The sequence below is a fragment of the Vanrija albida genome (assembly GCF_041260175.1).
Source record: "Vanrija albida strain AlHP1 chromosome Unknown contig_6, whole genome shotgun sequence".
NCBI lineage: Eukaryota > Fungi > Basidiomycota > Tremellomycetes > Trichosporonales > Trichosporonaceae > Vanrija > Vanrija albida.
The window spans coordinates 513,823-528,572 of NW_027191425.1; the positions used below are offsets into that span (position 1 = coordinate 513,823).

At 64.8% G+C, this 14,750-nt stretch overlaps 7 protein-coding genes and 1 non-coding gene across 8 annotated transcripts; 3 read left to right on the forward strand and 5 right to left on the reverse strand.

Moving 5' to 3' along the window:
* Positions 1–230: 230 nt before the first annotated feature.
* Positions 231–593, forward strand: Q8F55_007558 (uncharacterized protein; the record flags this gene model as incomplete). The annotated part of the gene is made up of 1 exon (XM_069355982.1): positions 231–593. One exon carries the CDS (start codon positions 231–233, stop codon positions 591–593), a length of 363 nt encoding a protein of 120 aa, XP_069205823.1.
* A 629-nt stretch (positions 594–1,222) lies between these two features.
* On the forward strand, positions 1,223–2,502 carry MIR1_2 (mitochondrial phosphate carrier protein; the record flags this gene model as incomplete). Its single annotated transcript, XM_069355983.1, has 3 exons — positions 1,223–1,323; positions 1,374–1,479; positions 1,735–2,502. The coding sequence occupies 3 exons, from the start codon at positions 1,223–1,225 to the stop codon at positions 2,500–2,502; spliced, it is 975 nt and encodes a 324-aa protein (XP_069205824.1).
* An 810-nt stretch (positions 2,503–3,312) lies between these two features.
* On the reverse strand, positions 3,313–3,884 carry Q8F55_007560 (uncharacterized protein; the record flags this gene model as incomplete). The annotated part of the gene is made up of 2 exons (XM_069355984.1): positions 3,313–3,786; positions 3,831–3,884. 2 exons carry the CDS (start codon positions 3,882–3,884, stop codon positions 3,313–3,315), a joined length of 528 nt encoding a protein of 175 aa, XP_069205825.1.
* Positions 3,885–4,287: 403 nt separating this feature from the next.
* Q8F55_007561 (uncharacterized protein) lies at positions 4,288–8,348 on the reverse strand (the record flags this gene model as incomplete). The annotated part of the gene is made up of 4 exons (XM_069355985.1): positions 4,288–4,567; positions 4,613–7,042; positions 7,081–7,640; positions 7,713–8,348. 4 exons carry the CDS (start codon positions 8,346–8,348, stop codon positions 4,288–4,290), a joined length of 3,906 nt encoding a protein of 1,301 aa, XP_069205826.1.
* A 430-nt stretch (positions 8,349–8,778) lies between these two features.
* On the reverse strand, positions 8,779–11,362 carry GSH1 (glutamate--cysteine ligase; the record flags this gene model as incomplete). The annotated part of the gene is made up of 5 exons (XM_069355986.1): positions 8,779–10,244; positions 10,296–10,420; positions 10,456–10,758; positions 10,908–11,041; positions 11,213–11,362. The coding sequence occupies 5 exons, from the start codon at positions 11,360–11,362 to the stop codon at positions 8,779–8,781; spliced, it is 2,178 nt and encodes a 725-aa protein (XP_069205827.1).
* A 1,152-nt stretch (positions 11,363–12,514) lies between these two features.
* Q8F55_007563 (uncharacterized protein) lies at positions 12,515–13,405 on the reverse strand (the record flags this gene model as incomplete). Its single annotated transcript, XM_069355987.1, has 1 exon — positions 12,515–13,405. One exon carries the CDS (start codon positions 13,403–13,405, stop codon positions 12,515–12,517), a length of 891 nt encoding a protein of 296 aa, XP_069205828.1.
* A 290-nt stretch (positions 13,406–13,695) lies between these two features.
* Q8F55_007564 (uncharacterized protein) lies at positions 13,696–14,328 on the forward strand (the record flags this gene model as incomplete). Its single annotated transcript, XM_069355988.1, has 2 exons — positions 13,696–14,203; positions 14,240–14,328. 2 exons carry the CDS (start codon positions 13,696–13,698, stop codon positions 14,326–14,328), a joined length of 597 nt encoding a protein of 198 aa, XP_069205829.1.
* Positions 14,329–14,458: 130 nt separating this feature from the next.
* On the reverse strand, positions 14,459–14,550 carry Q8F55_007565. Its single transcript has one exon. It is a non-coding gene; the product is annotated as a tRNA-Ile (tRNA).
* Between the last annotated feature and the right edge of the window lie 200 nt (positions 14,551–14,750).

The following is a 14,750-nucleotide window of genomic DNA, read 5'->3' on the forward strand; positions in this document are numbered from 1 at the left end:
TGGAGGTCATCGATGCCGAGTACGACGGCGGCTGGTGTGGCGTGGCGGCGGAGGCTTGCTGACGTGGCGGTCGGCGTGGCACATTGATGTGTAGCACATGATTGTATCGTCCCGTCCCGCTGCCCGCGGCACCGCTTTAATCTCTTCTTATCCGTCGACACCTCGTCGACACTTCTCGTCGACACGCACCAACCCACCCACCACAACCCACCCACCACAACCACGACGCCATGGCCAACCCGCCCGAGCTCGCGATCCTCGGCCTCCTCCTCGCCGTCGCCCTCGTCCTCGTCCTCGGCCCCTCCAAGCGCGCCCTCGACCTCTTCACGAGCGACAACTACGCCGCCAGCGCGTCGCTCACGCGCGCCGAGACCGCGCTCGCCGCACACTGGGCCGGCCTGGTCGCCGCGCTGATCGAGCTCGACGCCACGGTCGGCGAGGACAGGCAGGACGGGTTCGGGCGGCGCGACGCGCTGCTTGCCCGCGTTGAGATTGCCGCGCGCGAGCTTGAGCGCGTGCGCTCTGCGCTGAGGGGGGAGCGCGGGGCGTCGGACTGGGTCGAGCTGAAGCGCTCGTGGAGGGACCGCGAGTAGGCGTGGGCGTAGGGTAGATGTGAGATGTACGTGAGGAAGAAGCGGTATCGGGATGCGGCGGTCGTCGGGCATGTTGCCGACGGGCGGGAAGCGAGCACCTCGCTGCCCGCCGCACCGCCGACGCCCGCTGCAGCGATACCGCCGACGAGGCTCGCAGCTGAGAGACGCCTGCGCCGGTGCTGCCTCGCCACCGAACCATGGCCCCGCACACCACCCTCCCCGTCATGACACGGTTCCCGGCGGCAACAGCAGGTTGCCGAGGATACGGCGGTGGGCGCCGCGGGCAAACCCAGGGGGCCGGATAAAAAATGCCAAGGCGGGGATTTTCGGAGTTAGTCGAGGGGTGGTGGAGGCGCGCGGCGCGCGGCGGCGCATCATCCGTCCGTGGGCAGACTGGCGCGCGGCCGAGCCCTGAAGTGTCGAGCCGCCGTCCAGCGTACCCGCCCTGACGCAACGCCGTGACACCCGCCTGCGACCCGCCCGCCAGCAGCCCCGATAAAAACCATCCTCCCCCCCTTACCCTTCCGCCCGTTTTCTCGCCCCCGTCCTCCCCCCCGCAGGCATCACCAAAAGGCCTTTTGGCACTGTATCATCCTCCTCTACTCCTCTCCACACACCACTCTCCCAAAATGTACCGCGCCAACCCCCTCTTCAACCCCAACAAGTCGTTCTACGCCCCCGCGGCCGTCGAGGCCAAGCCCGCCCCCACCGGCATTGACCTCTACTCGCGGTGAGCAGCTCGCAACACTCCCGGCAAGAACCACAACTGACATGCCCCAGCTTCGCCCTCGCCGGTGCCCTCGGCTGTGCCGTCACCCACGGTGCCCTCACCCCCGTCGATGTCGTCAAGACCCGTATCCAGCTCGAGCCCGAGGTCTACAACAAGGTGAGTAGGCCCAGCTTATCCGGCGGCCCGATGGCGGAGGCGTGGCTCGGCCCGCAGCAGCCAATCGGGTCCCCGGCGGGTATGCGATGATGCGAAGCGACGAGCACCAGTGCGATGGCTAGGCGGGCTAGGCTGCGCGCGCATCTGTGTACGCACGCAGATGCGCTCCCTGCCGTGGCCCCGCGTAAACACTGCTCGTGCTCATCTCGCACGCCCTCGCTGTTGTCGCCAGAGCCCACGTGCTGACCCACCCAGGGCATGATCAACGCTTTCAAGCAGATCGTCTCCAAGGAGGGTGCCGGTGCTCTCCTTACCGGTCTCGGCCCCACCGTTGTCGGCTACGCTCTCCAGGGTGCCTTCAAGTTCGGCGGTTACGAGTTCTGGAAGAAGACTGCCATCGACACCCTTGGTGTTGAGACCGCCTCGGCCAACCGTCAGGCCATCTACCTCGGTGCCTCTGGTATCGCCGAGTTCTTCGCCGACATTGTCCTCTGCCCCCTCGAGGCCACCCGTATCCGTCTCGTCTCGCAGCCCACCTTCGCCTCGGGCCTCACCTCGGGCTTCCTCCGTATCCTCCGTGAGGAGGGTGTCGGTGCCTTCTACGCTGGTTTCGGTCCCATCCTCTTCAAGCAGATTCCTTACACCATGGCCAAGTTCGCCGTCTACGAGATCGCCGTCGAGAAGATCCTCGCCGCCGCCGGCAAGAACAAGGCCGACCTCACCACTGGCCAGACCACCGGCCTCAACCTCTCGGCCGGTCTCATCGCCGGTATGGCCGCCGCCGTCATCTCGCAGCCCGCCGACACCCTCCTCTCCAAGATCAACAAGACCAAGGGTGCCCCCGGAGAGTCGACCACCTCGCGCATCATCGGCATGGCCAAGCAGCTCGGTGTCAAGGGTCTCTTCACCGGCATGTCGGCCCGTCTTGTCATGATCGGTACCCTCACTGCCGGTCAGTTCCTTATCTACGGTGACATCAAGCGTGTCCTCAACGCCACCGGCGGTGTCGAGATTGCCAAGTAAACGGTGGTCTTCGCCATCGGCGGTGTCGAGATTTCCGGGTAAACGCTGGAAATTTCAATACCATAGATTTACGCCCTACTCCTGTGTGTGGGAGACGATAGCTTGGGATGATGCATGCTATAGCTTAGACCAGAGGCTGCGCTCTGCAGCTTGGTGCTGCTCGGTGCTGCTCGGTACACGTCTGACACGTGCAAGATGGTAGTCGCGAATGGGGATGGTTGGATTGCGTGCGCGAGGTTGCCGGTGGGGTGTTTTCTGCCCCGCTGGTGCCTTGGCAGCCGCAGATCCGACCTGTTCCGACCCGGTGGACGGGTGGATAATCACGTAAGTTCAGAAGACCGACCCACGTGGTTTGCACGATACTGCCATGCGCGGAGCTAGTGTAGAGTGAGTGGCAGGGGTTGCGGCCGTTGTGGCGATGTTGTTCGTACGGCTGACAGCGTCGTGGCGGATCTCATGCATTGCGTCGGGCAGGCACTATATACAATGATGACTTCTGAGGGTCTTCTGATGACTACGGGTCTTGTGATGGCGGCGGGTCTTGTGATGATTGGGATTCTTCTGATGATTGAGAGTGATTCGGAGCGGAAACGAAACAGATGCGTCGAGTTGGGCTCGGTCGTGGTGGGGGGAAGGTGGATCCCGCGTGGGGGAACAGTTCGGAGATGGCCTCGGGGTCGGGTACTGCTTGGCTGGATGTCAGTGCTCTTCGCGTGGGGAAGGCTTACCCGGAGAGAGGGCTGCTGTGCAGAGTTGATCTGTCTCGAGCAGGCCACACCTCCAACAGCGCCTGGCGAGAGCGGCGTGGTCTCAGAGACCGAGCACAGTCATAATGCCGCACAGCAGGCCGATTTCGACACCCAGTGCGGTGTTTTCGGCCTTACTACGGCGGTCGGCCTCACGGAGGAGAGCGATGGTCTCGCGGTACGCCACGTTGCTCTCCGCGAGCACGACGTTGCGCTCCCGGAAAGTGGCGTTATGCCGACTGATGGCAACGCCGCACTCGCGGAGCACATCGTAGCTCTCACGGAGATTGTTGTATATCTTGATGAGCGTTTCGTTGTTCTCGATGAGCGTGTCGTTTTTCTCAACGAGCATAGTGTTGACTTCCTTGAGATTCGTCACGAGCTCCTTGTACATCGAGAGCAGGGTATGGTTATTGTCTTCCCGGGCGCGGTCTTCCTTGACGGATTCGGCAGACCGAACTGGGACTGCGGGTGGGGCTTGCGAGAGGGGCTTGGTCTGGTCGGCCTCGTCCTCGGCGGTGAAGGAAGGCACAGGCTGCTGCGAGTGTAAGAGGCTGCACCACACCCCACCGCCGTGCTCACCGCCACAGCGCTCCCCGCGAACTCGAGGGCGTCGTCCTTGTGTGGGGCCGTCATGTTGGGCTCGTGTGTGTGTGTGTGTTTTTGTGGGTGGGTGTGAGGGTGTGTGAGGGTGTGGGGAGTGAGGAGTTGGGGGTGAGTGGGTGAGTGGGTGAGTGGGTGAGTAAGTGAGTAAGTGAGTGGGTGATGGAGAGTGATGAAGAAGACAAGTCAAAGTGTGCGCGCTGGGGGAAGCAAGGTCGAAATGTAGCTGGGGAAGGTGTTGAGAGAGTGAGCAGGGGGAGGAAGGATGTTGTCGCCCAAGTTGGGTGGACATGCAAAGTGGAGGTTGCTGGTCGAGGCCCGTGCGCAACAACACGTCAACCGCCTTCCTTCCGCCTCCTTCCGCCACACCAATCCCAATACAATGGCATCATGCTCTACAACTCGTGCAGCTGCACCGCGGCACGGCCATGCACGCCTACGCCTTCTTGACACGATAATGCAGCACCATGTCGACACCCCCACGCCAGTAGTAGTGCTTGAGCGTGCCGACCTTCATGTTGGGGTCGGCCGCGTGCTGGCCACACCTCAGCTCGATCACGTCCTCGGGCGCGGCGCGCGGCGCGGGCGGCACACCGCTCATCGCGCTCGCGTCGGAAAAGGCGCGCTCGCGGCCGCCCTGTGCGGGTGGGAGCACGTTCTGCAAGTGCTCCATCACACCGCGGACGCGCGCTGTGCGTGAGGCCTGGACCTTGATTCTGAGGGGGTTAGCCTGGCTCGCTCGCATGTCAAGTGTCACTCACGCCTTGGGCGACCCCACTGCCTCCCCCTCGGGTAGGAGGATGAGCGGGATTTTTGGCGGGCGGCGCTCCTCGGGCGTGACGTCGGTGAACAGGTACGTCAACAGCCAGTATGGGGAGTTCATCTCGAGCGGCTCAATGTCGCGCTCGGTCGACGACACCTGGCTTCTGTACGTCACAATGTACGCGCCATCAGCCTGCGACTGCTCCGAGATGATGACGGCCGTCGACGCCGGGATCGGGACGGTCGGGCTCTCAAGGCTGGTCGGCGGGCGGAAGGGACGCGAGCGCAGCGAGTCGAGGAAGCCGAGCTGCGCCTTGTCACGCTCCGACATCTCCGGGCCCGTCTCCTTGGGCGGGACCGGCTCCTCGCGCCGCGACTCGGGCACCGTCGTCATGGGGCTCTCGGTCGCCTTCTTCTTGCCAAAGCCCTTGAACTTCTTGCCCAGGAGCGACGAGCCGCCGCTGGAAGTCGGGGTGGCCGGCACGCTTGCTGTAGGCGTCTTGTCCTCGTTGCCGCCGCGCGAGGGCGACGGCTCGGCCTTGCGGCGCATCGAGAAGTAGTCACGCGACGCCGATGTGTCAAGCGGGGACCCCATGCTCTTGAGCGACCCAGGTGTGGCGCCACCCCCGCTAGGCGACGGGGCAAACTTGTTCGAGCCAGGGAGGGATAGCCAGTCGTGCGACGTGGGAGCGCTCTGGCCGAATGGCGATACACCGTCCGGGACGATGGCCCGCGTCTGCGCACGCGTAGCGAGGCCAGCGATGTTGATGGACGGTGTGATGCCAATGCCTGACGACGAGGAGAGGGCACGCTGCCGGTGGCGGGGGGAAGTGAGTGGCCGGTCGATCGCAATGCTGGTCGAGTTCTGCGGGCTGCGGCTGACGCTGGGGAGCGAAGACGTGACCGACGTCGGCGAGTTGCCAATGGCCGACTGCGACGTGACCTCGTACTCTTCCGCCTTGATCAATCCCCGGAACAGGTTGGCAAGTGCGACCTTGCCAATGTTGATGGCGCGTGCGTCGTCCGGGAGCTCGCGCTCGTCGAGCCCAATCTCCTCCGCGAGGATCTCGGCCGCGAAGACGCGGTCGCCCTCGAGGTGGACCGTGATCTGACCGACCTTGGTGTCGACCTGGCACCAGGGCAGAACGCTGTTCTTACCCTCGACGCGGCGCTGGACGAGCTCGAGCACCTCCTGCGGGTGGAGCTTGATCTCGTCCTTGGGGTCGGCACATCCGCGCTCAAGAGTGAGCGCCTCGTGAATGTCGGGGAGCTCGAACCGGCCGACACACTCGCCGCGGACAAGATGCCAAACGGCAATCTCGGCGCGCGTGTCGAGCGTGAGGGCGTGCATGCGGTCGTTGAGGATGAGCGAGCGGATGAGACCCGGCGATCCCTCGATCGTGGCGTCGGGCTCGGCCTGGAGTGGCTTGGCCTCGGAGGCGACGTCGCGGTCCTCGAACGCGCGGCGTGCAGCGACGCGTGGTGGAACCACACGCTCGCGCTCCGCCTGCGCGTTCGTGGCCGCCTCGGGGGACTCCTCACCCGCGGTACGCACACGCATCGCCGAGGACAGCGAGGCGGTCGAGTGCCCCGCGTTCGAGAAGCCGAACGAGTAGGGCGAGTCAGGGAGGCCGAGACACACGAGCGACTCGTAGGGAATGCCGTTGAGGAGCGGAATCTGATCCAGGTCGTCGGCCGAATCGGAAACGACCGAGTTTGCAATCGACGAGGAGGAGAGCGCCGACCGGCGAATGCTAGGGTTGAGGCGTTCGCGCACGCTCGGGGGCAGGGCTGACGCCGACGGCGAGTGTGGCGGCGAGCCTGGTCCTGTTGGGCTCAAGACGGGGCTGCTGCCGCTCACGACGCGGGGAACGGGGCTCGGCGCGAATGCAATAGTACGCGAGTCGCGCGACTCGACACGGTGGAGCGACTCGTCGTCCTTGCCGTCGAGCGACAGGCGCTTGTTGCGCAGAGGGCCGTCGATAATGGACAGGGGCTCAAACGCCGCACCGAGGCTGAGCGCAGGCGCCTGCGCGTCCTCCTCGGCATCGTACCTGTTGCCGTACGACGAGCCGTCGAGGTCCAGACGGTTGACGCGGCGCCCGACATCGCGCCAGCGGTGGACGTCCGAGCTCGACGTGGCGGTCCACACAAACTCGTCGTCCATAGCCGTGATGGACCGGATGGCCTCATCGCCCGTCTTGCTTTCAAAGTTGCCGGGCTTGGTAATGTCGCCCTCGCGCGCGAGAGAGATGCACTCGCCCTCGGACATGTCGCCGACTTGTTCGACGTCGACGACGCACAGGTGGCCGTCGCGCGAGCCAGAGTAGAACCGCTCGAGGTTGGGGTGGGTCGAGAACAGCGACCAGACCGACGACGTGTGATGGTTGAACGTGTGCAGGCAGCGGTGCTCGCCAACGCTCCACAGTCTGAAGAACCGTCAGCGTCATCCCCATTCCACACTCACTTGATAGTCGTATCGCTCGATCCAGTGAGCATGTACCGTCCGTCTTCGCTGAGCAGAATACTCCGCACACACTCGGTGTGGCCCACAAGCTTGGTCACGTTGCGGTCGCCAGCTCGCGGGTCCCACAGGCGGACCACGCGCTCCGGCGTGCCCGCCGCGAGCGTCGTACCCGCCGGGTCGACACCCAGGGCATAGATGCTCCCCCACTCGCCCTCGAGGCCGACGCCGCCCGCCTCGTCGATGTCGCTCAGGCGGACCTTGAGCACCGGCTCATTCGGCCGCGGCGAGTTGATGTCCCAGACCGAAATGTCGCGGTCAAGCGAGCCAGAGAACAGAACGCCCGGGTGCCGCGCAAATGCCAGCGAGCGCACATAGTCGGTGTGGTGCCCTATCAGCGCCGGCACGGTCAGCTCGTCGTCCTCGGCGTGCGGGGACCAGGCCCGGATCGTTCGGTCCGAAGATGCCGTGATGACCGTCTGGTTCATGTTGCACAAGACCATGGCGTTGACCCAGTCGGTGTGGGTCTGCACCGACTCGCGGAACGTTGTCGGCGCAGGTGGCTGCGGGTGAGCATACGCCGGAGAACCCCCGCTTCGCCAGGCTGCAGACGCAGCACCACCACCACCACTCACCTGCCGTGCAATCTCCTCGCGGTCCACCTCCCACCGGTCCTCGTACCGCGGCTTCCTCCTCCCTCCACTGCCATTACTCTCGAGGGGAGCGCCGAGGTCGTCGTCCTCCGAGCTGCTGTCGTCGGCCTCGCCGGCCGCGTCATCGTCGTCGTCGTCCCAGTCGCCCCCGTCGCCGATCCGCTCCCATCGCACGCGCTGGCCCGTCCCGCGGCCCGGAACGGGGCGGTACCTCCGCCCGCGGCGCTTCTGCTGGGCAATGTTGAGGTCCCACGAGGCGACGAGGCCGTCCCGGCCGCCAGTGTACAGGATGCCGCCGGGGGCCGAGGCGCCCGAGAGCTGCGTCGACGTGTCGAGCGCGAGCGACGTGATGCCCAGCCGGTGCCGCGGGTGGCTGCGCGCGACCGCCTTGAGCGGCAGCGGCGGGGGCGGCGCAAACGGGTTGCGCGAGGTGAACTGCGTCGGCGGTGTGGCTGCCGTCCCCGTCCGCCCATTGGCGCGCTTCGGCGTGAGCAGGGGGTATGATCGTGTGGCCTCGGCGCCGGTGCCGAACGGGGGCAGCTCGAGGACGGGCCGGGCCGTGTCTGGCGCGGGGATCACGTAGGACACCCTGCGCTTGTTGCCGTCTGCTGCGCCCATTGTGTTGTGTCTGGGAGCAGCGTCGTCGCCGATGTGGTGGGGTGAGTCAGGATCGAGGAAGAGTTGGGTGGGTGGTAGCGAGTGAGGGGGGAACGAGTGCAGGGAACCAAGGGCGGATTTGGGGGCCGGGGGAGCGTCAGTGGCACTGGCACACGGCGCCGCCGCCGCGCGCCGCCGCGCACCGCAGTGGACGCACATGGCATCATCCACCCAAAAACGGCCCGGAGACCCCGGTGACTGCATAATGCGGGGCACTTTTACTTCCGTCACTCGCTCGACCGCCTACCGCCTCTATAAACCCCAGGTGCATAATATCGGTACAACGCCTCTATCGGCGGGCCAAAAAATAGAAGAGAGATGACAGTAGCTAGACCTCGGCGAACGCATATAGATGTGCTGCGCCGCCAAGATGCTGGTTGTTGATGTGTTTCTATGCGGCGTGGTTGTGTGCGCCGTTCAATGTGCCAGTGCCTGATCCAACATAGTCCTTGCCTAGCAGCTCAGGCGCAGCGCGGACGCCACGCTCAACCTCGTCAATGGCCTTGACAAGGTCGTACTGGATCTGGTCTGACACGATCGAGTCGTGCTTGTAGTCGGGGTGCGTCGTGATAAAGTTGCGGATATAAGTCGCGGGCGTGACGAGCTCGCCCTTTGCACGCAGCTTGATCAGGTCGAGGTATCGTCTAATCTCGCACTTGGTCTGGACGTCGGCGTTGATCGAGTTGATGTAGGCGTTGACGACACCGAGCAGACCAGGGAAGTCGCCACGTCCGTTGATCACCTCGTCGAGCGTCATCTGCGCAAACTCGGGGCCCTCGGACGCCTCCTCCTCCTCGAGCAGTGACGTGCAGGACGAGACTGAACCCGACCTGCGGAGCGTGTTCAGGGGCGACTTGCTGCGGTTGCCGTTGGCTGTGCCGTTGGTGTTGCCGTTGCCGTTGGCGTGGCCGTTGGCGGCAGCCAAGCCACGCGACACGCCGTGGAGCACCGAGGTGGGCGACAACGGCTCCTCGCCCTCGGGAGGGGTCGGGGTGTAGGGAGGCGACACGGGGCGCGACTCGAGGTCGTAGCTCGACGCATCCTCCGGGAACACCTGGCGTCTGAACCAGAACTTGTTGGCGCGGGCGGCGTTGCGCTGCTGGGCGCGCTGCATGTTGTCGTCGACTTGCGACAGGGGCTGGTAAAAGTTGAGGTCGAACGAGATGATGGCACGGCTCAGGAGGACAATAAAGATGGACAGCGCGGCGTTCTCAAAGTCGGTGGGCTGGATCTCCATCGAACGGAACTCGACGCGCCAGCCGATGGGCGAGTCGACGGGGGGCGGCTTGAAGCGCACAGTCTGCCAGTTGGTCGACTGGATGTTCTCAAAGTGGTCCATCGACTTCTCGTCATCCTGGTCAATCGTCTCAGAGAACTGGACGAGCGGGTCGCGGATAAAGAGGTGGGCAAAGTGCGTTGCGATCTTGTTGTCAAGGCCGTTGGCGACGAGTCTCTCGCGGACCTTCTCGTTGATCGGCGCGTAGACGTCCGAGTACTCGGGCTTGTTGCGGGCGTCGTTGGCGATGTACAGACTGACCGAGTCGTAGCGCGACTTGGGGATCGTGAAGGGCGCGTCCTTGAGAGGCTGGAGACCGCGCTCCTCCTCGGTCCTGTCGTCGACGGATGCGGCGATAACGTTCCATCGGGCATCCACATCCGCCAGGCGGCCGCGGAAGGCGGGGGCGCCTGCCGTGAGGGCAAGCATAATCGGGGCAACGGGCACGAGCGCATCGTACACGGTCCGTGCCTCCTGGACATTGAAGGCCTGGAAGGTGATCTGCAGGCAGCTGCAGCCCATGCCGAAGCCCATAGCGTCCATGTGGATGTAGGGGGTGCCAGGCTCGGGCTTTGCCGGTGCTGTGGATGGCGTAAGCATATCGGCCTTTGTCCGTCCGATCCATGACTCACGCGGAACGCCTCCTGACAGCGGCGCCTTGACCCCGTCGGGCAGAACAGTGTTCTTGTCAACATACAGGGGCACGCGAATGTCAACGAGCGAGCCTCGGCGCTGCCGAATGTTGGCCGTGAGGGTACTACCCATTAGCTCTGTGCGAGCGAGAAAACTCACGGGAAACGTGCGTGCGGGTTGGTGATCAGCTGGCCGACATACTGGCTCTTGCTCGCGCTGTGCTCGGGGTCGGGCTTGGTGGGCGGGTCGGTGAAGACTGCGTTCTCGACACCGAGACGGGGCCACGAGGTGAGCGTGATGGGGAGCTCGTTGGGGAGGAGGTGCGAGCGCACAATCTTGCGACGGAAGCGCATGTCGATCTCGACCGTGAGCAGGTCCTTGAGCGAACCGGTGTACGGGCAGCCGGGGGTCGACTCGATCATGTAACGTCCATACTCTGGGTGGAACGTGGGGATGCTCCGGCTGGGGTGGTTAGTGCTCTGCCATGTCGCAAGTGAGACATGAGCGCATGGAGCAGCAGCACCATCGGCAGCCCTCGCATCGGCGACTTTGCCGACACGCTCCGCTGCCCGTGGGGCACTCCCCAAGCTGCTCCGGTAGACCCAACTCACCATCCTGCAGGCTTGAACTTGGCGAGCTCGGGGTCCTCAGTCACATTCTTGAGCTTCTCGAGGATCTCGCTCTGGCGCAGGGAGAGGTATGCTGCGGGCACGCTGTCGTCGAGAGACGTGACGAACATCTCGATCTGGTCTGATCAGCGCTGTTCGGTCTATCCGAGGTCTGGCTAAGCACGTCGGGCGGCACCGACCGCAACGCGGAGTTCAGACCTGGGTCTGGACGCCGCGCTCGGTGCATGCGCAGTGGGTTGCCCATCGCGCCAAGAAGCTCGCCGACACCCGTTACGCGCGCTACCCACCTCATCGCCCCAGAGCAGGCCCTCGCCGGACCGGTCCTTCCATCGCTTCCAGGTGTTGAGGAACTGGGTGATGCCGTGGTTGCGAATGTGCTCTGCGAGCGGCTTTGTCTCTGGCCAGTCGAGCGGTGTGCCGAGGGCGAGGAGGCCCATGATGTGGTGCTGCTGTGCGGGAGGGGGGTGCGATGGGGTGTGTGTGATGTGGGTGGTTTATCAAGGCCTTCGGTCAGACCGAGCCTTTTCGCGTGAGCTCGGTGTTGGTTGATGTAATAGGTGCGAGCCGGGGGAGCTCCACAGGGACGGAGTGTGAGCCTTGGAGCTGCTTTGTGGTTGTGGTTGTGGTTGTTGGTCGAGGCGTCGTTGCTCGATGGGTGGGATAATCTAAGCTTTGGTCGTCGCAGACTCGGACCGTTTGCCGCTGACCGGTCGCTGGGTGCTGCGCTGCGCTCGTTATCTGAGATTGTTGTCGATGCAATGTAGTCGAGATGATGTGCTCGAAAGCGTAGGCGCGGATTTTCGGCTGCAGGCGGGGCGGGGGAGGAGGGGAAGGGGGAGGAAAGCCTGGTTGAAATCCGCCTAGGGCGTGTGGAGGCGACAAGTGAGAAATGTGGAGGAAGGCCAAGTCTGACTGTGTTTGCTTCCGGCAGAGATTGTCTGACAAAGCCGTCGTCGGACAAGGCCGGAAAGATCCTGCAGGTGCGAAGTGGGCTGCAGTCAGTGAGCGCGGGCGAGGCGATGGCGAGCACGACGCAAGCAATGTCGAGCAAAGCGGTAGGTAGGGGCAGGGGGGACGCAACCACCACCCGCAGCTATATCCTCAAAGTTGCTCGCGTGCATGTCCAATCGTCGCGACGCCTTTCGTCCTCGCGTCCTATCTGGATTTTTACCCGGCGAAATGACCGCTTCGTATTCGGCATGCGCGCGATGGTGTCACTTTTGATGACGAAGACTGGCGTGTGGCCCGCCTCGCCAAACCACATCGCGAGCATGCAGAGGGACAACAAGGAGTCCTGCGCGGTAGACGACCCGCTCTGCTCCGTGGCAGAGATCAGCGCACGCGTGCATGCCTCCGCCTGTGCGGCCGTGCCTCGACAAAAAACCTGCAGGGAGGACTCGGCACGGCGGCAGAGGCGGCGACTCTATGCGCGGCAAGCGACGGCCACTGGAGGCCGGCGGCAACGGCGCCGCCGCGGGGCATGCGTGAGAGATGCGCCTTGTGGCGGAGTGCATTCGCGTCGTGAGGCTCAGCCCTCATCAGCTACAAGAAGGAGAGTTATAGGTGTCTCTAGCGTCTATGCCCGCCCCTCACCCACGCCGGCGCTGCTCGTCCCACGCAAGCTGGGCAGCGCGGCGGACGGGGGGTACCACGAACTGGATGAGCTCCTGCCCGTCGATCTGGGCGTGCGTGACTGGGGTCAGCAGGCTCCGCCGGGGCCACTCACAGAAGAATCTCGCCCTAAACGCCAGCGTCTCCTCGAACACGATGGTCCCGACCCCGTCAGTCACCTTGACGCTGAACACGGGCCCGACCTCCTCCTCCATCAGCGCGCGAATGTCGGCCGGCGCGACGTCGGACGGGATGGGGAATATGACGAGGCAGTGCGACCGCGAGTAGTTGTACCGCAGGTGGTACTCGTAGTCGTCGGGGTGGGTACGTGCCATGCGCGAGCGGAGGGCCGAGCACCCGCTGCCGTCTAGGACGGGGAAGGGGCACGCCGGTGGGCGGACGGCGGGGATCTGGCGGCGGTACGGGAGTGGAGGGCCGATGCGGGGGTGATAGGGCTCGCGCCAGGCTGGTGGCAACTCGCGGCGGGGTGGTGACGAGTCGCGGCGGTGTGGTGGCGACTCGCGGCCGGGAGGTAGCTCGCTGGGGCGGTACGGCGGTGCACGAGCGTTGAGCATGCTGGGCGCCGGGCCCTGGGCAGCCACCCACGCCGCGACTGACGGCGCCGAGCCGCCGGCCGTCGCCTCGGCCCCGCTCTCCGACGGCCCGGAGGCCACGAGCGGCGGCGTGCGCTCCCTCCGCACGGGGAACGCGCGCACCAGCGACCTCCGCTGCGGGGCGTACCTGTTCCCCGGGGGCGGGCTGCCGCTCACCGGCGTGGCCACGGACCACGGGGGCACGGGGAGGCCGGGCCCGCTGAGGGGCGGCTGCGCGGGCCAGGTGTAGCTTGCTTCGTGCTCGGAGGTGGGCATTTCAAGAGGTGCGTGGGGGTCAGGGGGTGGGTTGGTCAAGAGGTGAGTTGGTCAAGAGGTGGGTGGGTCAAGAGGTGAGTGGGTGTCAGTCAAGAGGTGAGGAGGAAGGAGATGAGAGAAGATGGAGGAGGGGAGACAACTGGGCGCGTGTATTCTCTCGTGCCGAGAGGTGAGGAGGAAGAAGATGAGAGAAGATGAATGAGGGGAGATACCTGGACGCGTGTATTCTCTCGTCTCCTCTCTTCCTCTCTCGCGCCACCACCTCACCACGTCGCCGTCACCCCTCCCGCATGGCCCACGACCCCGAAGCGTTCGAGCCCCTGCCGCTCAACTACGACCAAGTACGCACCCCCCCGCGCGCGCTGACGCAGATCGCCGACCGGCTGCAGCTCCCGCGCCCGACCACACGGCGAGAGAGGGAGGAGCTCGTGCGCGCCCTGTGGGAGCGGCACGTCCTCGCCGACATGGAGGTGCGGAGTCTCCCGCCCAAGCCGGACCGGCGGCGGGGCGTGTCCACGATCCTGCCGTCCAAACCTGTCGCGACGATCCTCCCCCCGAAGCCGTCGACCCCGCGCCGCGCCGCCCGCCTCGAGAGCCGCGTCACCCGCGTCCCTGCCAGGCCAGCGCCGACCGCCAGCGCGAATTTCGTCCTCCTCCCCCTGCCCCCCGACGTGTCGGCGCACGCGCTGCGCATGTACCTCGACACGCGGGTCGGCCGCGTCGTCCACTGCCGCCTTAGCGACGGCGTGGCCTGCGTCACGCTTGCGGCGCCGCGCGCGCCCGAGGCGTGTCGTATTTGTGGGTGAGCTGGTTGTACGACCTGACACCCGCCAGTGAACGAGCTCGCAGTCGACGGTGTCCGGCTCAGCGCGTTCCCTGTGCACGCTGTGAAGTTCAACAAGCCGCCCGAGGCCAGGCGGTAGTAGTGAGGCGTGAGTGAGTGATGTAGCCAGAGCCGCAGAGCCATGTTATCAACCCGCCTCATGTGACACCTTCCTGCGCTCCGCCACACTGGTGGAATGCAGCAAAAACAACGGAAACGCAAAAGGTAATTGACCACTGACAGGATCGAACTGCCGACCTTTGCATTACTGATAACCATCGAGTTATTAGTACAATGCTCTAACCAGCTGAGCTAAGCGGCCGATTGGTTGTTTCACGAAAACCGAGTCCAAGGCTTGCATAAGAGATGTGACCAGAAACGCTCGAAGGTCTCGACGAAGTTGTAACTCTGCGTCTCGTCTCACCCAAGCATGGCTTCCCGGCATCTGCACTGCCCCCCGCTCTACCCAGGTCTCCCTCACCCCCATAGCATTGCTCACAGACCCACCCACTCCGGTGTTTA